A 21,519-nucleotide genomic window follows, 5' to 3' on the forward strand; every position below is an offset into this window, starting at 1 on the left:
GGGGACAGATGGTGGTGTGAAACTAGAGTTGGGGAGTGGCAAAGGGAGCTGGACTCAGTGGGATGTTCCAGGTGAAAAAAAATCTCGCTTTTTTGTATCGCAGAATCTCTGAAGATTGGGTTTCTGAACACATTGAAGGAAACGCCAGGGACATATCCTTCCATGGTCACAAGGGCTTGACTTCTCCACAAATGGGGGTTAGTGGGAGCTGCATTGTGGAGTGGCTGCTTAGGCCACTCTGAGTCTTTCCAAGCATTTTCCCTGGCTGACAATGTGGGGAGCAGTTTCTTGGCTTTTGGGAGGAGAATAAAACAGAAAACAGTGGCTAGGAGAGGAAGATAAGTTGGTGTTTGTGGGGAACGTAACACGTGGGCTGGGCCTGCTCTTGGGCCGTTCCCGGTCCTTAACTGTTCTCACTGTACTGGAGGTGCTCATCTGTTTCTTCACGCTGTGGTCGGTGGTGGGGTTAACTGGGTTCCACACCTTCCTGGTGGCACTGAATCAGACAACCAACGAAGACGTAAGTAGAGCCTTCCTCTGAGCTGTCGCCGTTTCTCAGTGTGTCAAGGCTGTGCGCAACACAGGGGTCTGGGGGCTGGGGCAGGGTGACCTTGGAGTAAACCTGAGCTTATGCCCAACTATTTCAGATTAAGGGGTCCTGGACTGGGAAGAACCGTGTGCAGAATCCCTACAGCCACGGCAACATAGTGAAGAACTGCTGCGAGGTGCTCTGCGGGCCCCTGCCCCCCAGGTGAGCTCTTGAGGGGCAGCCTTGACCTTTGTTTTCTACCAGCACTTCTGCTGGGAAGAGAGGTGGGATCTGGGGAGACTTGGGTCTCTGATGGCATGGCTGTGTTCTTGCAGTGTCCTGGACAGACGGGGCATCCTGCAGCAGGAGGAGAGCACAGCTCAGGAGGGGTTGTGCCCGCGGGGACCCGGCACGCAGGAGCCCCTGGCCACGCAGGGCCCTGGGCAGGCCCAGGAGGGTGGCATGAAGCAGCAGGACGGCAGCATTCCTCCCCCCAGTGCTGTGAGTGATCCCCCTGGGAGCTGGGTGGCCTCTGGGACAGTGGAAGAAAGCTGAGAGTATGACTTAGGAAGGACAAAACTACATGGGGTCCATGTGAGAGGCTGCTGCTGAAAAGCTTGTTTGCTCTGACCCTGGAAACCAGCACCTTGGTTTCCTTGGATTTCCTCAAAGGAGGTCACAGCTGGCTGTGGTTTTGGAGATCAGTCCTGCCATGAGAGCACTCAGGAGCTGTTGCCCATGGAGCTCGGTAGGGCTGGAGAAGGCTGAGAGGTTGCAGACATCTTGTTCTGGTGCTGAGTGTGAGCTGCAGGGCTGTCCCTGGGATCTCCATCTGTGGAGAAAGCTGTTGTGGCCCTGAGCAGCCTGCTGTGTGTTTGAAATTAGTCCTGCATTAAGGACATAGTTTGACAGGAGACCTCCAGAGTGCCCTTCCCACCTAAATTATTCCATTAACGTGGTGGGAAATGGCTTGGCTTGCTCCTGCTTGGGCATGAGCTGCCCTTCTCTGGTGGACACAGTCCAAGACACCTTCTGCTGGAGCAGTCCAGTGCTCCAGCCCTTCCTGAAGCTGCTGTTCTGCCTGTTGGGAGGCCCCTGGTTTTGGTTTCTCCTTTTCCCAAGCCCAGCTGAGACCGCTGCCAGTGGAGCTGGAGGTGATAGCAGAGCGGCGGGCACTGTGTGCTCGGGCTCTGCGCTGGGGTGTCACTGCAGGTCACTCTGTCCCCTCTCTCCAGGTCCCTGTACCGTCTGTGAGCGACCCCGAGATGCCAGAGGAGAAGCAGCGAACGCCTGGGGAGCTCCCGGTGCCCTCCCTGGACGCTGGGCGAGCGGAGCACTAGCATCTGCTTGGAAGGGAGAACTTTGTTGTTTTGTCTAATCAAAGCTGGAAGTGGTGGAGGAGAGGAGAAGGGCTGGATGGCAGGCACCTGATTCCCCATGGCCATTTTGCTTTAGTCATTACTCGCCGCGGTGCAGGCAGCGCTGGCCTCGTGCGGTGGTACAGGACAGCGAGCGAGGGTGGCACGCCCTGGTCACCGTGGGGCACTGCCAGCAGACCTGGGCCAGCCTGCGCCCTACTGCTGAGGAATCCCCAAGGAAGGGGAAAGCAATGGTGGCAGCAATGTCCTCTCTCCCCTCCTCCCTCCTTCCTCTAATCTGTTGCGTTGTTTTGTGGTTGGCGTGGCAAGGCTTGTCAGGAAACGTTTTGGTGCCCCAAGGACCCAAACAAGTGGGAAGGAGTTCTGCTGGCAGCAGTTTTTAGGTAGCTGTCTTCCTGTGCTCCTTTCTTGTGTGATGTAACAAGGCAGCAGCTATGAGGGGACCCTCCTTCCCATCCTGCCCTGGTGCTCACACCGCTCTGGGCTTCGAGGGAGGGAGAGGGCAGCTGCAGGGAAGGGTCTGCCACTGGCTCCTGGCTGGTGCTGGGGCTGCATTTGTTGCTGGGTGTTTGCACTGAGCCCTCCCCAGCTGTGGCACAGAAGCTCTGCAGAACCTCAGCCCCGATCTGTGTTGTGTCATTGCATTCCCATGTCCCCCCCTTGCCTTGCTCTGCTCTTCTCAGCCATCCTGGACTGGTTTTGGGACCCTTGGATCTTCGCAGGACTGTGCCAGCTGCCCAGGGCTGGGCTTGTATGTCCTCAACAGAGGAGAGGCTGGGGAGATGGTGGGGGAGCTCTGTGCTGTGGCAGGGCTCCCCCCACTCCACAGTCCCCGTCCTGCACTGGCAGGACCCTCACACCTCTGGGATCCCTGCAGAGGTCGCTGGTGGAGGAGAGGCCATTGGGTGTGTCCCTTGTCACAGTGCTGGGCACTCGCGTTCCTCCCGCAGGTGTGTGATGGCTGCTGGGGGGTGTCCTGCTGGGCCAGTCCCATGCCTGTGCCCGTGATGCTCCTGGCTGGCAGCAAGGGTGTGGTGTGATCGTGGCACCGGCACTGCCCCCTCTCCCGCGGTGAGGGGCCTCTTCTCCCGGGTGAGAGGGCAGAGCTGCCACAGCTGCTCCCAGCTGGAATGTGACTGGGAAGGAGCCCTGGCTGCCCTGCCATGGCCCTCAGCCAGCCCAGCCGCATCCCGTTCCATCCTCCGGGGACAGGGCTGCTGTGCCCCACCCCGTGGGAGTTGCCCCAACACGCTACTGACCCAATCTCCAATTCGGTGTGAAAAAGTGTGTATTTTGGCTTTGCTGCTCCCTGTTCCACAGTGTGTGGAGTGCTGCCTGCCAGGACCTGCCTGCACGGGTCAGGGTCTCCAGAAGGAAGGAAGGGGGTGGGGTGAGGATTGGGTGTTCTTTATTTTTTTCTTCTTATTATTTTTTTTTTAATTTTAAAACAATGAAGGAAAATTAATTGGTTTGAAAATGGCTGAGCTGTAGCCCCGGCGTTTCTGTGCTGCCCCAAGCCAGCTGCCTCTTTCCCCTTCCCTATGCGTTTCCAGGACTCTCCATCTCACACTTCCAGGGTGTCTTAGCTGTGTTATTTGCATCTTGCTGTCCCCTATAGCAGGTGAGGGGGGGTCTCTGTGTGTCCATGCAGAGAAGTGACAGTGTCCTGGGCAGGCTTCAGTTGCCTGCAGACACGGCTTCTGTCCCCAGCTCCCTTCCTGAGTCTGCTGGCAAACCTGAGAAGGGCAGCCAATGCCTGTGGTATCTTGGCGGGGAGCACAGTGCCCCAGCATGCCCAGAGTCCCTGCCTCGGGGCAGTGGTGCCAGGCAGTGCCATGCAAAATGTCCTGGGGCACCTTGTGCCCACCCTGGCTCTGGGGCAGGGGCTGAGCTGGACTCCAAGGTGCCACCACTGGGGCTCTCCTGTCCCCCACCAGCAGCCATCCCCTCCAATCCAGCCCCCCTATTAGGGCCAGAGTGGAAAGTGGCAGTGCTGGCAGGCTCAGGGAGATTCTGCCATGGAGGGACCCCCCAGCTCAGCCTCCTCCCGGCTGCCATCCAGGGTCTCTGATCCCTCGAAGCAGCCAGAGTCCCGGGGAATGTCCCCTTTGGGCTCTGAGGGCGATGGCAGGGCCTCAGTGGTGTCACCATCCTCTGGCTCACTGGCTGCTGGGAGAGGGGCCGTGGTGTTAGTGGTGCTGCTGGGGTACCCAGTCGGGGGTCTCCCGCCCCCTCCCCAGACTCTTACTGTCATAGTCCAGGAGGAGCTCGGCAGCTGTCAGCAGCTTGGCGCGGTGCTGGGGGTCCGTGATGTGCAGTTCGTTCAGGTGGGTCTCCCGGAGCTCTTTGAAATCCTCCAGGGTCTGGTACCCATTCAGCAGGAGGGTGGGGGTGTGTTCCTGGGTGGGGGGCGTGGGTAGGGTGAGCAGGGCTTGGGTGGCTCCCAGGGCTCCCCCTGACCCCCAGTGCTGGCCTGTAGCTCCCCCTCAGTGGGTGCACGGGTGGACCCTCTGCATTAGTCAGAAATGCCCCACGTGTCCTCTCTGTGCCCCTGGGTGCTTGGTGGAAGGGCCCACGAGGTGGGGGATAGTGAAGGGGAGAGGGGATGGTTGCACTGCTGGTCCCGTGCTGGGTGCTGCTGTTCCCCCACAGCCCCTGTCCCTCACCTGCAGGTTGATGCGCTCCAGCAGCTCGTGGAGGGTCTTGGGCTTGAGGCGCTTGTTCCGGCTGGAGCTGCGGCTCCTGCGGGCAGGGACCGTCTCCTCAGGGATCACATCCACGTAGATGAACTTGAAGGAGCCCACCCTGTTGTTGAGCAGCCCGGTCCAGGTGCCCACAGGTGGCTTCTCTATGATGGCGATGATGTCCCCTTTCTAGGCCAAGGGACATGGGATGGTAGTGGGGACAGCCAGGGAACACCCCCAGCTCAGGGGCTCCCCAGCCACCCTCCCTCCCTCCCCAGGGCCGCAGTGGCCGTGGCTCACCCGCAGCTTCAGGGAGTCCTTGTCATAGGGGCTGGGGGTGAAGTCAGTGTGGACGCGGGCCCGGCCGCAGAAGGGGCCAGTGTAGGCTGGGACGGTCTCCTCCAGCCGCTGGCTGTCCCTGGGGTCACCAGGGCTGGGAATGTCGCTGCCTGCAAAGAGGAGGGGGTCAGGATGTGCCCGGCTGGGGACGTGGGGCCAGTGTCCAGCCGGGGCTGGCCTCACCACTGGACATCTGACGTCCGAGGGCTGGGTGCCCGTCCTCCTCCTCCTCCAGCTCCAGGTACGACAAGGGCACCTTGTCATGGCTCTGCTCGTCCACGCTGCTGGCTGGGGACAGGGGGCATGGGGGCCCTTCCGCCTGCACCTCTCCCTGCTGGAGGTACTGGGGTCAGGCCGAGGGAGGGGGAGCTGTCCCCCACTCACCTGTCCATGTCCCCACACCCCCTGCTCACCTTCCCCTCGGCCAGTGCTCTCACAGCCATCCTGCCCATCTTGCGGTTCATGGTGCGGGAGATGACCGCCCGCCACTTCCTGCCCAGCTTCGTCCCGCTGCTCCGTGCGGCCTCCTCAGGACTGGCACTGCTGGGATCATCCTCAGGGATCTGACAGAGGGGTGAAGAGTGAAGGCAGAGCCCTCCATCCTGGGCAAGCCTCAGCAGGGTCACACACTGCTGTGAGATCCCAAATCCCACCAGTGCTGGCACCCTGGGGCTGCTCCATGACACGTGGGCTACTGGTAAGACCAGGATTTTCAGGAAACCAGCCCTGAAAGGGGCTGTTCCCAGGGAAGCAGGATGTGTCAAGGGGTGTTGCTGTCCCGGAGGGGGCTGGGAACTCACATTCTCCTCCAGGTTGAACTCCTCGCTTGACACGGGGGAGCTGACCTTGGACTTGCTGAAGTCCTTGAAGCTGCTGGAACGCTGTAGGGAAAGCTGGGAGCAGGGGCAGAGGTGTGAGGGGGGGAGATGGAAAGGTGGGAGATGAGCTTCTTCCTGCTTTCCCTACCACAGCTCCTCTCTGCCCTTTGGGCTGCTCTGCCCATCCCAAGATGATGCCAGTGCTGGGAAGAGTTTTTTACTCTCTTCCAAGAGAGTTGTGTCATCAACCCCCTGGAACTGGGATGTGGAGCTCTTGCTGCTTGGCACAGCATTCCCAGAGCAGGGATGCTCTGGTGTGGAGCCTGACACTGCCATGCTGGGAGCAGCCCAGGGCTGTGCCATGATGTGCCCTCACGTCCTGGCACATGGGTCAGGACGTGAGGGCACACAGGGCTCTGCATCTCCTCTCAGCACAGGTGGGCAGGCAGTGAATGCATGCTTAGAACCATGTCCCTGCTGCTACCCACAGGGTCAGCTCCAGGACTGAAATCCTGGAGGATTCATCACAAATCCATGTTTTCCACCTGAGAGTGTCACCCCATAGCCCAGAGAGCACACCCCCAGCATCACCAGCTGGCTTGGTGTCACCTCCATGCCTAAGCCATCAAAGCTGGTATTGGATCTAGTCTTGGTACACCTCTCCGTCCCTTACCCCTTTTAGTCTTTCCTGTGTCCCCTGCCTGCCTTCCTCTCCATGGCCTCAGGTGCCTCTCACATGGAAGGGTTTCTCCATGCCAGGAACACCCTTGGTGCCAGCACAGCCACCTGGTCCCAGGTGTCCCTCATCCCTGGATGCCAGCACCAGCGTGCTCACACACAGGGGCACAGTGAGCTCGGCTGCCATTGCCAGCACTCGAGCCCCTCAGAGCACACACCACCGTGCTTGCTCTGACACCACCACAACCAGGGATTTCTGTTCTCAAGCAGCTCTGCCAGCTCCTGTTATGGTGGAGGCCTTTACCAGCCCTGCACAGCCTGGCTCTGTGCTGTTCCCTCTTTATTCTCCTTCTCATTGGCTCCACCAAGCACCCCTGAGCACTTGGTTTGGCCATTGCAGAGGGCTGGCTCACGGTGCCACACCCAGCTGCACACTGACTGTGGCTTCATGCCAGCTCCAGGTGCATCTGTGCAGAGGGAATGCTGCCATTTGCCCTGCTCCCACCCCGGTGCCCGGAATCCACGAGATCCAGGTCCACCGAACCTCCCACGGCTTCACTGCTGAGATAAACCAGCTCTGAGGCAGAAGTGCCCTGGGGCTGGAGGAGCTATGGAGAGCCCGGCAGTGGGATGTGAGTCAGGGGGGCCGGGCTCTCCCGCTGCAGAGCAGGAGGGGGAAGTGAGAGTGGCTGTCGCTGGGCAAGGGCAGGGGATGCCCACTGGGACTGGCCAGGCTCGATGGGCCACCCCAGTGCAGGCAGGGGGACTTCACCCAGATTTCCTGTGGGAGCTTGGCAGAACTGCCATGGCAGAATTTGTGCCTGTCATGGGCAGGACCCTGCCACCAGGCACTGCCTCTGCTCCCCGTGGTGACTTGCTGATGTTGATGCCAGCCCAGCAAAGCTTGGCAAGAGCTGAAGTGCCAGCTGGTACGAGACCTGGCAGGGGATGAGGAGCCAGTTTTGGCCTCCACTGGTGACTTCAGCCTCCCGACCTCAGCCACATGGTGGCTGACCATGCCCATGCCACGCAGGGGGCTCTCGAGAGGCCGTGACACTGGCAGCCGGTGCTCCTGCAGCTCGCACCTCGCAGCGGGGCTGCCGGAGGAAGCGGCTGACGCACATGACAGCCCGACCGCAGCACCTTGCTGCGCAAGAGCTGCACGGCCGCCACCGCAGCCATGGCCCCCAGGAAGCGACAGCGGCCGCCCACGCCGGGGAGGCCATGGGGGGTAGGGCACAGCCTCCCCCAGCAGAGCTCCGCGGGTCCCACCGGCACCTGAGCTGGCACCCGTGCCGATCCCGGGGGATGTGCATCCCAGCCACACGTTCCAACAGGATGGAAAGCAGAGTGGGAGGTGGACAAGGCCAGGACCACGCACTGGCGAGGCCACAGTGGCTGGTGGCAGCAGAGACAAGCTGATGGCAGGGCAGCTGCCGCGCTGTCCCAACCCCCGGCACCAGCCCTCCTGCTCAGCATCCCACGGCAGCCCAGGCTCGGACAGCTCGGGATGTACCGGGACGTGTGAGACGCTGAGGGCACCTGGATGCCGCTAGCACTCACCTTCCTGTGTCCCGGCTCCTTGTCGCCGGCGTTGGAAGGCTTGCGGCGCAGCATGGCGCTGGGGCCGGTGGCGAGGGCTCAGCGTCCGGCGGCGGCGAGCGCGGCCCGTCCGTCCCGTCCCGTCCCGTCCCGTCCCGTCCGTCCCGCGGCACCGGCACCGAGCCGGGAGCGCACAGGAAGCCGGCGGTCACATGAGAGGCGCTCGCAGCCGTGCTCGGGGCGGCTGGCGAAGCGCGGGCTGGGGCAGGAGGAAGGAAACCCTCCACCGAGCTGCCGCCCTGCCCGGGGCCCCTGGGTGGGGACGGTGTCTGCGCCCTGACACTTCTCACAGGGCCGTGCCGCCCCTCGGTGATGCTGCCCGTGGCCTGCCTCCCCTTGGCAGTGCTGCCGCCCCTTGGCCCTCTGCAGATGGGCATCGTGTGTTCCCCCTGGAGAAGGTGACAGTCCCCAACCCCTGTGTCGTGCCCACCCCCGTGCCTGCTCATCCTGCTGGGACATGATAGCCAGGTGCTCTGCGTGACACTTGGTCTGGGGTGTCCCCTGTACCCGCAGGTCCTCCCGGCTCGGCATCACACCAGCTGGGACGCGCTGCTAGCACCCGCGGGGACATCCGTGGTTGGGCTGGCTGCCCTGCATCTTCTCACTCCAAATCCTCCATCTTTTGCCCCACAGTTATAATCTGCCCAAATCCATCTCCTCAGTGTCGGCGTTGGCTTGGTCGCCTCAGGGCAGGACAAGGTGGCACAGGCAGGGTCACAGGGGTGGGGTTGGGGGCCGGACTCCAGCCCGAAGTCGCCGGCGAGGCAACGCGCAGCGCATCGGGCACAGCAGGGCGCAGCGGGGCCCGCCTTGCTCGTGTTTAATCACAGACGAGCAAATAGAATACACCAAAAAAATAGGAAGTGAGGGCGGGGGAAGACCCGGCCGTGGTGGGGCCACGGGTGCGGGATCAGGCCCCCAGCCGGCTGAGCAGCACCGAGAGCAGCGAGGCGAGGGCCAGCGTGCCCGTGGCGGCGGGGCCGGCGCTGCTCACCGGGAAGGGCTCGGTGCTCTCCTGCAGCCAGGCGTACGCCTCCTCCAGCCGCTGCCGCCGCAGCTCCGGCCCCACGTGTGCCCGGATCCTCTCGTAGTAGGAGTTCAGATACCGGATCTGCAGCCAGACACCACGGGGAGCTGCCGGGGGGTGACCTGGGTGCCGCCCCTGCCTTTGGCCTTCCCCGTCCAGCTGTCCCACATGCCGACCACTGGCCCCACCTGCAGAGCTCATTGCCCCTCTTCATCCATGCACCCATCCTTGCTCTGTCCTTATTTACCCACTTCAGCCTCATGCCATGGTCCTGTTTTTTTCCTGCATCCACCCCCCAAGCCCCTGTGCTGACCTCGCATCCCTGCTCTGCTCCCCACCCCAAGCACACCCCCGTACCTGCTCTGGGGACAGGAGGCTGAGGTCAATGAGATTGCGGTCGTAGGGCACCAGGGACACCACCTCGAAGGTCAGAAAAGGCTTCTCCCCACTCTGGTGCTGCCACAGAGAGGTGTCATTGGGTGTCCCCTACCCCCTTGGAGTTGCTCCCACCCCTGACTCGATGCAGGCCCCCATGGTGTGCCACCCCTGTCACCCTGTCCCCACTGCCCTACCTCAGTCCGTGCCTCCACCACAAGGGCGATGTCCTCAATGCGGATCCCGAACTCTCCATCCCGGTAATACCCGGGCTCTGAGGGCCGGGGACAAGGCTGGTGAGCCCCAAGACCCAGCGGCTCCCCTAGCCCACCCCAGTGGGGCTGGATCTGGCCCCTGAGTGGGGCTGAGAGCTGACACCCTGTCCCTGCTTGGGTTCTGTGCCCAGGGTTGTCGCGGAGAGCCGGGATGCCAGCTGGGGTGCTGGGACATACCGATGGAGGTGAACATGCCGGCCTCCAGTGGCACGTTGTTGGACTGGAAACCCACGGGCCCTGCAGGGACATGAGGTGGGTCAGAGCTCTGTGGATGGCATGTGCTGCAGGGACACCCCAGCAAGGACCACAGAGCCACCAGGGCAAGGACTATGGGGCCACCACGGCAAGGACCACCGCAAGGACAAGGATCATCCCAGTAAGGACCTTGGGACCACCTCAGCAAGGATCATGGGGCCACACTGGCAAAGACTGCAAGTAGGGATTTCCCTGCCCCTTATAGAGGCTCTTCTGGGAAGCCCCCAGTGAGCTCCCGTCCTCATCCCTGTCCCTGTCGCTCGGCACACATGCCCAGCGCCAGTGCTGGTGGCACCTACACTCATGGACTGAGAGGAAGTTGCCAATGCCGTGGCCGGTCCCATGGCCATAGTTGAGTCCAACATCCCAGAGTGCCCGGCGGGCGAAGGACTCCACCGTTCTCCCTGGGGAATGAAGAGGTGAGATGGGGGCCAAGGAGCCCATGGGGCTCCCCCGTGCCCTCCCGCTCCCTGTGCCAGGGGTTCTGTGCAGGGCCAATGCTGGGTTTGGCACCCACCTGCTGTGTTGGATGGGAAGACGAGGCGGGAGAGGTCAATGTTGCCCATCAGCACACGGGTGTAGGCTTCCTGTATGGCATGGCAGGGCGTGAGTGTGGTGGTACCAGACACTCACCCCTGCACATCCAGCCCTGGCCAGGACCTGATGCAGGGTGCCATAGGGAGTGCTGGGTGGTGCAGGGGGGTGCTGGGCATCTCAGGGTTGCCCTGGACAGTACAGGGGAATGTTGGCTGACACGGGAGGGGCTGGTACCTTCTGGAGTGGGGTGGGCTCACCCCAGTGCACTGTGCGAGTGATGTCTGTTGTCCCATCCCTGCAAAGGGGGGTCGTGAATGGGGCTGATGCAGCCACAGCACTGGCTTTGGGGGCCCCTGGATGTGGGGCTGTGGTGGGGGGGTCTCTGTTCAAAGCTACGCACAGATATTGCCCTCCAGTGTCAAAGAGATACATCTCTCTTGCAGACAGTGTCCTGCTGCTCCCGTTGGAGGGGCTGCGAGGGGAGGTGTGTCAGAGTCCTCTCCCAGCTGGACATTGCCCACCGCCCCCTGCCCACTGCCCACCACTGCCCCAGCCATACCTGTAGTGAGCCAGTGCTGCATTGAGCCCGCTGGCCGAGATGGACTGGAAGCTGGGCCCACGGCTGTGCTCCTGGGCCCTGGAAGGCAGCAGGGAGAAAGGGAGGTGCTGAGGGTCCCCGGCTGCCCTTCCCTGGGCAGGGCAGGCCAGGGGCAGCACTGACCAGCGAAGTGCATCGATGTGCTGAGCCCCTGAAAACTCGTCCACCTGCCCCTGCGGGACTGTCTTCTCCAGCCACAGCAGGTACTGGATGACGGCCACCGCATCCCGGACCTGGGGGTACCGGTGACAGCGAGGGGGCATCAGCACCCTGCTTCCCCTGCTCTCCCCCACGTTCTGCAGGGGACTGTGAGGAGGGGGACAGCCCTTACGTGGGCAGCTCGCAGCATCTCCTGCTCATGGGTGTTTTTCACAGCCTTGGCCATCATCACAGGCGAGTAGCTCTCCTCTAGCAGCTTCTCCTGTGAGGACAGGCAGAAAGTGACACAGCTACCTGTCCCCTCAATGCGCCCACAATGCGGTGACATGGGGCCGTCCCCGAGCCTGCAGGACCCGCATGCCCCATGGGCAGGTTCGGTGCCCACCTGGGGGATGAGGGAGTAGAGGCCGTAGGTGGTGTACTCGGTGCCCAGCCACACGGTGACGTTGCCCTGGGCGTAGTGGAGCAGGTGGGCGCTCACCTGCCCGTACTCCTGCAGCTCCACGCACAGCGGCCCCGGGCAGCCCGAGCGCAGGGACTCCCGCGCCGCCATCGAGAGCCGGGACTCCTCCACGAACAGGCTGGGGAGGGAGCGGGATGGGGCGGGCACAGACCTGGTGGTCACCTGCTGCCTTTGGTCCCCCCAAGTCCGGCCACAGCAGCAGAAAGGAGGGACCTGGGGGGCTGTGAGGGGATGCTGGGCTGGGAATGGGAGAAACTCGAGCTGTGAGGAAAGGGAGTGTGCCATGCCCTGGAGTGGGCTGGGAGCGGGGGGATGGATTGGGAAAGATGTGTAGCTCAGAAGGGCAGTCAGTGGGGCTGGGCATGGCAGGATGGAGTGGCTTTGGAGATAAGGGGCAACGGGACTGAGAGGATGGTCCCATGGGGGCTGGCTCAGGAAAGGAAGGCTGGAAAGAGGGTGGGTGGGGGCCCCTCCAAGCCCTGTGCCCACAGGGATGTGCTGCCCACCTTATGGTCGTGTTGGTCAGGAGGGTGTAGGAGTAGAAGACAGGGTTGTAGGGGATGTCATCTCCGCGGAGGTTGAAGAGCCCTGCCAGGAACGAGGCCTCTGCACCCGTGACTGACACTGCCCTCCCACCCCCAGGGTTCAAGCCCACGGCCCCTGCCATGACCCAGCACGGCACCATGGCTGCTTACAGGCTGTCTCCTCCAGCCCCGACAGCAGCACGGCTGTGGGGCGCTGCACATGCTGCTCCATCCGCTGCCGGATCCCAGCCACCTTGTCCTGCCAGCGGCTCCCTGCGAGTCGGGCAAGTGGTCGGCTCAGTGCAGGGACCAGCGCGGCCCCAGGCTGGGGGTGCCGTGGGTGAGCTGCGGGAGGCTGGGGTCAGACCTGTGAACTCTGCTGGGAGGCTGTAGATCTCACTGGAGGAGGGAAGGGGTCTCTGGTCACCCCATGCCTGATCCACAAGGTTGGTCTCGAGGGGGAGCAGGGTCCGGCCGGAGCCGTGCAGAGCCTGGCTGTAGCTGTTCCAGGTGTCTGGGGGGTGAGCAGCCCGCAGGTTTGGCCTCCTGGTAAATTCACACCCAGGGGCTGCCCTCCCGTGGGCAGGGTGACCCACAGGGTCAGCCAGCCCTACCGATGGAGAAAAGGAAGGGGTCCAAACTGACGTTCCCCTCCTCAGGAACCTCCTTCAAGATCCACATCCCAATGGACTCGATCGAGGCTGCAGGAGAGAGCTGAGTGGCACCGCGAGTTTGCGCTGAGGCCAGAGGAGGCTGTGGCAGGGGCTGGGGGTGTCCCTGGGAGCGGGGAGACTCAGAAGCCCCCATCCTGCCCCCACTGACTTGTCCTCTGCAGCTCCCAGTTGCAGTCCAGCTCCCGCTCTGCTTGGGTCCAGTAGCGGCTGTCAGTCCACAGGGCAGCCTTGTCCTGCGTCACCACAGCGGTGCCTGGGGCAGGGGACGGGGCTCAGGGGTCACCTCTTTCTCTCTCCCTGCAGCCGGCAGGGACCCCCAGCGGCTCTCGGGGAGTGGGACTGTGCCGTGCACACGGATCCCCAGGAATGAGGACCAGCAGGCAAGTGCCAGCCCCCAGCAGCGACCCCAGGATTTGGGGGGTGCCCTCACCTGCGGAGCCGGTGAAACCAGTGAGCCAGCCCAGCCGGGCGTCCCGCTCGGAGATGTACTCGCTCTGGAGCCGGGATGGAGCAGTGAGAGGTGGCTGTGGGCACGGAGCGGGTCTCTGGGGTGCGGGGGACTCCCACCTTACCATGTGGGCATCCGTGGAGGGCACGATGTAGGCGTGGGCGCCGTGGGTCTGCATGATGCCCCGCAGCACAGCAAGACGCGCCGTCGTGTTGGTGGCCGTCGGTGGCAGGTACTGGTGGCACAGGGGGACGTGCTGGGACTGGGGGGGACCCTGTGCCGGGGGCCTCAGGAACAGGGAGGGGGAGCAAGGCGGGGCTCACCGGCGGGTCCGCGGAGCAATCCCGGATGTCATTCCTGGTGGAAGGAGCCTGCGGCTCCCACCCTGAAGCACAGCCTGTGGACACGGCAGCGCTCGGGAGCCTCAGGCTGCAGCCTGGGGGGCTTGCTGGACCTCTGCTCCAGCCCGGAACCGCACCAGGCAGCTGTGACCCTCGTCCCCAGCCCCAAACACCAGCCAGCCAAGCTTGGGGCTTTTTGCAAAACCCAGTGTTTTTAGCCCCAGGAATAGTGGATGAAAAACCATGTCATCCCCCGGTTTGAGAGGAGATAAATCTCCCGGTGCCTGTGCTACAGTGGAATCGTCACGGGGAGCAGCTGGTGTCCAGCGCAGAGCATGGAGGAGCTGGCAGGAGCCTGCCTGGAGCATCCCAGCACTGGGGCTGCCGAAGGAACTGGCTGACAGCGGGGCCATGTCCAGCTGGACCTGACCTCTCCCCAGGGCTGCTTGGCACGGGGTCCCACCACCCCTCCCTGGGCTCTCCATCACCAGCTGGCCCCTGGCCTCTCACTTCGGGCCAAGGGCACACAGCTTGGGATCGGTGGGGTCATCCTCAGCATGAGGGGGCTTGGGTAGCAGGTGTCTGCACCCTGGGGGTCTGCTTCTTACCTGTCACCTGCCCCGGGCCCACCCCTGAGGCAGCCGGGCAGGGTGAGCCCTGCGACACAGTCTGGCTCCTACCCCGGTGTGCCCCACCTTTGCTTCACCCAGAGCTGCGGCTGGAGCATCCCTCGTTCTCCACATCTGGCTCCTGGGGGACCCCAGCTGTGCTCCCACCCCAGCGCCCCGCCCTTCTGCCGTACCGCGGAGCAGGAGCGCCCAGGCTGCGATCCAGAGCGGGGGGGACATGGCTGCTGCCTGGCACCAAGTGTGAGACAGGTCCCTCCTCCTGTGCCTTTGCCCCAGGGGCAGAGGGATGCGGAATGGGAGGGAGAGGCCTCAGCAGATACAGGGGGTGGGGGGCAGGGTTTGTTGTCTCGTTGAAAAGTGAATTCCACTGCTAAATAAAAGCAAACAGCAAAATCAGCACAAAGTCCAAAGATCCTGCAGGAGCAGAAGTGGGAGCATGCCAACTGAGCCTGGCACCCCCTAATGGCCAGGGAGAGGTCAGGGAAAGGCTTTGCTCCCTGAAGAACCCCTGTGTTTTGGATCTATGGAGAGCTGACACAGGATCTCTGGGGTGAGGGCCAGATGTTCCCCAAGCCAATCAGCCCCCGAAGCCATCCCTCCTCCTCCACAGGACATGGAGCCATGCAGGTGGGCACCAGCCCCTGTTAAGTGCCCGGGACCAGCAGCCTCTGCTGAGGCTGCACAAAGACCTGTGTTCCACGGGAGGATCCTGCTGGGATGTGCCCTTTGTCCCTCCAGGCCCATCAGCTCCGCACCTCCTTGCATCTGCCTTGCCAAAACCTCATTATCTCCATCATAAGGAGCCTTGGCCCCGAGGCCTGTCACTTTGATTGCACGGTAATTCCTCCAGCAGCTTTAATGACTCTGGTTGTGGAGGAAGGGCTGGGAGAAGGGCAGACCTGCTGCCACAGGCATTGGAGGTGTCCATCCCTGGCACGAACACAGATCTCCAGGGATGAATGCACGTCCCCACCCAGGACAGGTCACGGGGTCACAGATTGGTTGAGTCTGGAAAGGACATCAGAGACCCTCTCGTTTTGACCCCCTGCCATGGGCAGAGACAGCTGCCACTATTCCAGGTGCCTCCGAGCCCCTTCCAGCCTGGCCTTGGGCACTTCCAGGGATGGGGCAGTCACAGCTGCTCTGGGCAACCTGTGCTGGGGCCTCCCCACCTTCATAGGGAAGATTTTCCTCCCTCTATCTAATCCACACCAACTCTCTTTAATTTAAAAGAGAGTTGTAATCTGTTGTAATGGGCCCTGAAAAAACATTTGTCCCCCAGATTCACATCCCCACCCTCCCAGAGCACTTCCTACAGGATCACTGCTTATCACAGCCCATGAAGATCTTTGGGATGTGATCCCCTGTTCCTGGGCCTGGGATCCCTGCAGCCCGGCTCTCACAGGCTCAGCTCCAGGCCGGATAAAGCTGGATTTGTGTGGGGGCTATGAACCCTCCTGCTGCCTCTTCCCGGTGGCACTTCATGCCCTATTGGGCACACAGGTGTTTAGGCCTCTACCCTTGCAATGACAGTCTGGCTGTGTCAGCACACCGACTGTCCAGCTGTGTCACTGAACTGTCTGGCTGTGTCACTGTTCTGACTGTCCAGCTGTGTCCCCTCAGGGACAGTTCTGCTGTGTCCTCACACTGTCTGGTGTGTCCACGCCTGCCTGTCCAGCAGTGTCACCATTCCACCCGCCGTGACACCGCTCCGACTGTCCAGCTGTGGCACTGGGACCCTGCTCACCACGAGGTGGCACCAGGACTGCGCCGTGGAGCCGCAGACCCCTGTCCCGTGTCCCACTGTCCTGTGTCCTGTCCCTGACCAACCTGCAGCTCCGGCAGCAGCAGAGCCGGGGGGAGCCCTGGCCATCCGCTCCGTCCAGCTGAGCCCTGGAACGCTCATGTCATGAATGTCTCGGGCTGCCTGTGCCTGGCATCCCCCGCTGGTCCCCCCTCTGTGAGAGGAGCCCAGGAAGGGGCAGGGCGGGGTCCCCATCAGGGGCAAGACAGAGACAGGCGGGAGAGGGACACCGAAGCTGCTGCGATTGTTACGCAGTGTCCCCGGGACGCGGTGCGGTGCCGTGGGGACACTCAGACAGCACTTTGCTGCCATCCTGTTCATCAGTGAGACGCCTTAATGGGGCTGAGGGCTGCACTCCTCACCCCAGGGCTGCACCCAGGGGGTCCCCACGGCGAGGGGCGTCCTCACCCCCTTTACTCCTGCCCTTTGAGCTCCACCCGCGGTGCCATCACCCGCAATGGCAGGTCCTGCTGGCCCAGCGCGGGGGTGGCACGGGCCGGGCCCGGGGACCCCAGGGCCGCATGTCGCCCGAGCCAGCGTCAACAGGACGAAGCTCCTCGGCCGCCGCGCGTCCGGTGGGGCCCGTCCCTCCCGCGGGAGGTTTCCTCGAAGACGAGCCGGAGGAAGGCTTTGGGGGGACATCCTCCCTTTGTGGGCTATTGTTGGCCTTCCGTCACCTGCAGAGGCCGCGGGGTGACTCAGGCCGGGGAGACGCGCCCGGCAAACAGGACGCGGGGAGGGCGTGCGGCCGCAGGAATGCGGAAGCCGGCGGTGGCACCGGGATGCTGCCAGGATCCTGAGGGTGCCCTGGCAGGCGGGGTGTGCCCTGTGATGCCTGCCCAGGGATGGGCTGGGGCCTCCTCCCTGCGCCACAGAGCTGGGCAGCTGGGCTGCGGGGATGAGGCTACAGCTCCTGCTCCCCCTGAAGAGGCACTTTGGGGGTGCACAGCACTGGCAGGGGGTGCTGACCCCACATTGGGCCAGAGTGGGGCCTGCAGGAGAACCTGGCTGGGGCGAGAGGCCACAGCCAACAGGGATGGGACAGGTTCAGGGGATGTGCCCCTCTGTGGTACCACAGACATGTGTGGGGCTGTGACATGACACCCACACAACGGGTACAGCCTCTCCTAACATCCCCCCACTCCTCCTGTAGCCCCTTCTAGAGTCCCCCCTCACAAACCAATGCAGTCACCAGCCCCTCCTAGAGCTGCCTCATACACCCACCCCCCATACAACTCCTCCTGCAGTCCCCCCCTATGCCCCTCTGTCCCCACACCCTGTCTGGGGCACCCCCCGCCCCCTCACCCTGCTGGCAGGGGCTCTCTCAGGGTGCAGTTTAGTTGTGGTTCACCTTTCTGAGGGTTAATGACACCCACCTTTGTGGAGGCTCACCCTGGCCAGGTGCCCCCAAAGCTGCTGCATCACTGCCTCCTCAACTGAGCAGGGAGGGAAAATACAAGGAAAAGATTGAGATAAGGACCAGTACATCACCAGATGCAGGCATGGGTGAAACAGACTCAGTTTGGGGAAATTAATGGAATTTCATAAAATCATGGAATAATGGAAGGGTTTGGGTTGGAAGGGGCCTTAAAATCTTTCTTGTTCCAAACCCCTGTCATGGGCAGGGATGCCTTCCACTATCTCAGGTTGCTCCAAGCCCTGTCCTACCTGGCCTTGGACATTTCCAGGGATCCAGGGAGAGCCACAGCTGCTCTGGGCAACCTGTGGCAGGGGCTCACCCCCCTCACAGCCATGAATTTCTTCCTAATATCTGATCTAAATCTCCCCTTTTATATATTTATCACCAATCAAATCAGAGCAGGGTAACGAGAAAAGCCCCCAAACCTTAACCCCTTTTCCCACCTCTCCATTCCTCCTGGGCCAAAGTCATTCCTGATTTCTCTCCCTTCTCCCCTCTGCAATGCGGGCTGAGGGCAATTCACCACACACTGACCCCTGTGCAGACACTGCCTGGCTGGGGGGCTGGAGGGGACAGTGGGCGGGCAGGACCGGCCCCTGCCCCTTGGGTGCCAGGGGAAGGGGGGCACTGGGAGGGGTTGCGTGTGCCAAGTGAAGTGGAGGGTGCCAGAATCTGAGGATCAGGCTGGGATGGGGGTCCCAGGACGAGGGTGGAAGGGGACATGCTGGATCCAGGCTGTGCGGGGATCCCACGCCAAGCTGGGTGCAGTGTTAGGGTCTGGGTGTGGGGGTCCCAGCACCACGCGGGGTAGGGAGTCCTGGACCAGGCTGGGCACAGAGGCTGGGCTAGGCTGGGAGCGGGTCCCAGATTCGGGCTGGATGGGGGCCCCTGGACAAGCTGGGGTGGTCTCAGGGCGCTGGAGACGCGATGAGGGGACTGTGGGCGGGGAATCCCCCGGAGGATGTGCCGGGAGGAGATCAGGCAGCAAACCGGGATCGGGGGGAACCCGCTGGGGTGTCCCAGCGGCGGGGCGGGGCAGGGCGGGAGGGGAAGCCTCCCCCCATCCCGGGGGCCAGATGACGGGAGGCGGCGGGGCCGGGCCGGGCTCTCACCGCCTACAAATGCGGCTCCCCCGGCGGCCGCCCCCGCCGCCCCCCGCCATGGCCGCGCCGCGCCGGCTCCTGGCCCCGCTGCTGCTGCTGCTGCTGCTGCTCGGGCTCGTCCTGGCCGCCCCCGGTGAGAGCCGAACGCCCGCGGGGAGCTCCCGCCGGCAGCGGGGGATGAAGGGAGGGAGTGAGGAAAGAGGGGACGGCGGGGACCGCGCCGGGGTGGCCGCGGGTTGGGGGGCGCCGGGATCCGCTGCCGCTGGACTGGGGACAGACAAAGCGCGTTCTCTGGAGCCAAAAAACGCCCGGTCCCCGTGCAGAGCGGGAGCGTCCGGAGCAGCGGTGACAGCCCTGGGCATCGCCGGGACCCGCAACCGGACCCACGCGGGGCACGGCCCCGGGCCCGGCCCCGGCTGCCGACCGACCCCGCGGGGCGCCGGGACAGGAGCTGGGGCCGAAGCATCCCCGCCAGGCACCAGGGGAGCAGAGCATCCCGGCTCCAGGGCCCCGGGGGAACGGAACCTCTGCTCGCAGTACCGGCACCAGGCACGACGGGGATGCGAGAACCGGCTCGGGGTGAAGGGCTGAGCGTCTCGGTGGCTCAGAGAAGGGGTGGCTGTGCGGAGGGCTGGGGCTGAAGCAGAGGCTGAGCAGCCGCATGCCCCGCGCTGCGGCCGGCGGCCGTGGCCGCACGCGATGGCCACGGATGGCACAGGTGGCCGGCAGAGGAAGCGCTTGGCAGTGAGGGCTCTTGTTGGGGACAATCCAGGAAACCGGCCGGCCCAGGGCCAGGCAGCCCCACTGCTGTCCCTGTCCTGCGTGGGGGGACGCGTGGCTAACGCTGTTCCTGATCTCCTCAGGGCCGCTGCGGAGGGCGCCGGACGGGAAGGATGCCCAGGGCGGCCTCACCCGAAGGCTGGTGCGGCCGCGGGGTGCACGGCGTGGGACCGGCCCGCGGCCCGGGGGCTGGCGGAGGTCCCGGCGGCCCCGGCCCCGGCTCTCCCACAAGGGGCCCATGCCATTCTGAGCCAGGTGAGATGCAGTGGGGCACGGGAGATGCAGGGAAACATGTGACGGTGCCGTGAGGGAACTCATATGTACTTGGGCTTGCTCTCGTTGCAGGGGTGCCACCAGCCTTCCACGGACTCGCTTCCATTGCTCGCGCCCCGTTCTCGCCCCATCTGCTCATCCTCCGGCCCTGAGCCTGGGGTCCCCCCTGTAAGGCTTCGGCCGGCCCCGCCTTCTCCCGGCAGTCGTCCCCAGTGCCATGTCTGGCACTGTGGCCTCTCCTCACTGCCTCGCAGGGCCGGCTGGATGGGGGCTGCCCGCAGAGGGGCCAGGGTTGCCACGATGCCCTGATGTGCATGGAATGACTGGCTCGGGCATCGGCCCGCTGGGACCACGGGCTTTGTGCAAAGCACTTTGTCAGGCAGAGCAGCTTCTCCTAGGGGTCTGTGAGCTCCCTCGGGGTCCTGCCCCAGCCCTGTCTGTCACCCTCACGCTAGAGGGAGCACACAGCTTGTCCTGGGTCTATTTATTCCCATGGTGCTCACCCCACACCCTGAGTGAGTTGCCTTCCCTTTCCCGCTGGCAGACCCACCTCGTGGTGGAGTGGGGTGCCCACCCAGGACACACTGTGGGGCCCTGGGCCCCTCTGCTTCATGCCATGGGACAGCAGGAATGGGGGGCACTGGGGTCTCCGTCAAGCTCTGCCATGCACCAAAGGAGGGGCCCTGGCTCTGAGCTGGGCCCTGCTGATTGTCTTCTGTGTCTGTAAAGATTTATTCCATGTAAATACATCTTTATAATAAAGAGTTATGATTATTAACTCAGGAAATGCTGATTTCTGGAAGGGCAGGTAGGGGCTGCTCTCCTGCTGGTGCGGAGGGATCTCGGGTCCCTCTGCTCCCTCCTGGGGCTGTCTATAGGCACTGGGGGTCATGGCTGTGGCCATGGCAGCCCCTTTCCCAGCCCATTGCTGGCAGAGAAGGTGCTCAGCAAAGAGTGAAGCCATGTGCTGAGCCTGTGGAGTTGGCAAGGAGGGTGGGAAAACACAGGTCGGAGGGGATGCTGGAAGGGCACAGGGATGCTGGTCCTCCTGGGCATCCCTGTCCCTTGTGTTCAGTCACTGCTATCCCTGTTTCTGGTGTCCCTGTCCCTGGTATCCCTGGCATTCCTTTCCTACGTGTCCCCACCCCATGGGGCTGGGTGTGAGCAGGACCCATATGGGGGCAGGAGGGTCAAGGCTCAGGGGACTGAGGATCCTGCAGGTGGGGAGGAGGGGCTGAGCCCTGCAAAGGGATGGGACTCCACGGGACAGGACACCCCCTGCCATAGCTGGGACGCTGGGAGAGGGAGTGCCCATGCGGGGCCTCCAAGCCCCTCACTGTTTGCAGGGGGCTGCCCACGTTCCGGGTGCGGGCTGCGGGCAGGGGTCGGCAGCGCCGGCGGGGAGGGGGTTAAGGAGCTGTGGAGGAGCGGAAGGGCTGCAGCTGCGGGCTGGGGAAGCGCCGGGACCCAGCTGGCCTCCATTAGCTCATCCGCCGGGACCGGGAGGGATGCGCTGCCCGGCCCCGCGCCAGCGCTCCGGCCGCGTCGCCACCGCGCCCGCCGCGCGATCCGCGACCCCGCGGCGCCCTGCGAGCCACTGCTGCCCGCTGCCCTGAGACCCTGCCACCCCACCCGGCTTCACGGCCACCCCAGGAGTCACTGTCAGTGGCCCCGTGATGGTCTGGGTGGGTGGGCGGGCAAAGGGTTGCCCACCCACTGCTCAGTCCTGCCCTGGCCCCCGTGCCGTTTTCCAGACCCAGCAGCCTCGCAGAGCTGGAGTGGGGCAGGACGTGGTGCCCCAGCCA

At 63.6% G+C, this 21,519-nt stretch overlaps 4 protein-coding genes across 9 annotated transcripts in view; 2 read left to right on the top strand and 2 right to left on the bottom strand.

Annotated features, from left to right (window-relative positions):
* ZDHHC9 (zinc finger DHHC-type palmitoyltransferase 9) overlaps window positions 1-3,379 on the top strand; it is a 12,666-nt gene extending 9,287 nt beyond the window's left edge. Inside the window, exons 6-10 of the mRNA XM_039731173.1 lie at window positions 104-152; window positions 418-520; window positions 648-751; window positions 865-1,030; window positions 1,765-3,379. Coding sequence (XP_039587107.1) covers window positions 104-152; window positions 418-520; window positions 648-751; window positions 865-1,030; window positions 1,765-1,869 — 527 coding nt within the window. The 3' untranslated portion in view covers window positions 1,870-3,379. The remainder of the gene's footprint in view (window positions 1-103; window positions 153-417; window positions 521-647; window positions 752-864; window positions 1,031-1,764) is intronic.
* SASH3 (SAM and SH3 domain containing 3) lies at window positions 3,300-8,664 on the bottom strand. 4 transcript variants are annotated; one of them, XM_039731176.1, is made up of 8 exons: window positions 7,991-8,664; window positions 5,732-5,824; window positions 5,345-5,494; window positions 5,115-5,262; window positions 4,893-5,041; window positions 4,575-4,781; window positions 4,157-4,307; window positions 3,300-4,077 (listed from the first exon to the last, which is right to left on the bottom strand). In XM_039731176.1, exons 1-8 carry the CDS (start codon window positions 8,042-8,044, stop codon window positions 3,911-3,913), a joined length of 1,119 nt encoding a protein of 372 aa, XP_039587110.1. In that variant the 5' UTR covers window positions 8,045-8,664; the 3' UTR covers window positions 3,300-3,910. The 4 variants fall into 4 exon arrangements, with proteins under 4 accessions (XP_039587110.1, XP_039587111.1, XP_039587109.1 ...); XM_039731177.1 differs by having other exon boundaries at window positions 5,118-5,265; XM_039731175.1 differs by having other exon boundaries at window positions 3,300-4,074; window positions 5,115-5,265.
* Window positions 8,665-8,808: 144 nt separating this feature from the next.
* XPNPEP2 (X-prolyl aminopeptidase 2) lies at window positions 8,809-15,301 on the bottom strand. 3 transcript variants are annotated; one of them, XM_039731172.1, is made up of 21 exons: window positions 14,508-14,553; window positions 13,688-13,761; window positions 13,489-13,599; window positions 13,347-13,410; window positions 13,065-13,169; window positions 12,857-12,943; window positions 12,610-12,756; window positions 12,414-12,515; window positions 12,225-12,306; window positions 11,641-11,836; window positions 11,428-11,517; window positions 11,220-11,329; window positions 11,058-11,135; window positions 10,899-10,970; window positions 10,733-10,793; window positions 10,479-10,548; window positions 10,261-10,365; window positions 9,884-9,943; window positions 9,629-9,705; window positions 9,414-9,512; window positions 8,940-9,140 (listed from the first exon to the last, which is right to left on the bottom strand). In XM_039731172.1, the coding sequence occupies exons 1-21, from the start codon at window positions 14,551-14,553 to the stop codon at window positions 8,940-8,942; spliced, it is 2,037 nt and encodes a 678-aa protein (XP_039587106.1). The 3 variants fall into 3 exon arrangements, with proteins under 3 accessions (XP_039587105.1, XP_039587104.1, XP_039587106.1); XM_039731171.1 differs by having other exon boundaries at window positions 8,809-9,140; window positions 9,414-9,506; window positions 13,347-13,599; window positions 14,508-15,301; XM_039731170.1 differs by having other exon boundaries at window positions 8,809-9,140; window positions 13,347-13,599; window positions 14,508-15,299.
* Window positions 15,302-18,550: 3,249 nt separating this feature from the next.
* On the top strand, window positions 18,551-20,495 carry APLN (apelin). The gene is made up of 3 exons (XM_039731223.1): window positions 18,551-18,794; window positions 19,525-19,696; window positions 19,787-20,495. The coding sequence occupies exons 1-2, from the start codon at window positions 18,635-18,637 to the stop codon at window positions 19,689-19,691; spliced, it is 327 nt and encodes a 108-aa protein (XP_039587157.1). The 5' UTR covers window positions 18,551-18,634; the 3' UTR covers window positions 19,692-19,696; window positions 19,787-20,495.
* The last annotated feature ends 1,024 nt before the right edge of the window (window positions 20,496-21,519 follow it).

This window comes from Passer montanus, unplaced genomic scaffold, assembly GCF_014805655.1.
Source record: "Passer montanus isolate IOZ18808 unplaced genomic scaffold, ASM1480565v1 scaffold76, whole genome shotgun sequence".
NCBI lineage: Eukaryota > Metazoa > Chordata > Aves > Passeriformes > Passeridae > Passer > Passer montanus.

Excerpts from the sequence above, each read along its gene's own strand:
- XPNPEP2 (XM_039731170.1), bottom strand. The coding sequence starts at position 14,553 with ATGTCCCCCCCGCTCTGGATCGCAGCCTGGGCGCTCCTGCTCCGCG. Across the intron at positions 13,600-13,687 it reads ATTGCTCCGCGGACCCGCCG|TACCTGCCACCGACGGCCAC; the intron begins GTGAGCCCCGCC and ends CTGTGCCACCAG. Across the intron at positions 12,516-12,609 it reads CCTCCCAGCAGAGTTCACAG|GGAGCCGCTGGCAGGACAAG; the intron begins GTCTGACCCCAG and ends CCCGACTCGCAG.
- SASH3 (XM_039731174.1), bottom strand. The coding sequence starts at position 8,044 with ATGCTGCGCCGCAAGCCTTCCAACGCCGGCGACAAGGAGCCGGGACAC. Across the intron at positions 5,266-5,344 it reads GAGCACTGGCCGAGGGGAAG|CAGGGAGAGGTGCAGGCGGA; the intron begins GTGAGCAGGGGG and ends CAGTACCTCCAG. Across the intron at positions 4,078-4,156 it reads GCTCCTCCTGGACTATGACA|CAGCCAGTGAGCCAGAGGAT; the intron begins GTAAGAGTCTGG and ends CCCCTCTCCCAG.
- APLN (XM_039731223.1), top strand. The coding sequence starts at position 18,635 with ATGACGGGAGGCGGCGGGGCCGGGCCGGGCTCTCACCGCCTACAAATG. Across the intron at positions 18,795-19,524 it reads GCTCGTCCTGGCCGCCCCCG|GGCCGCTGCGGAGGGCGCCG; the intron begins GTGAGAGCCGAA and ends TGATCTCCTCAG.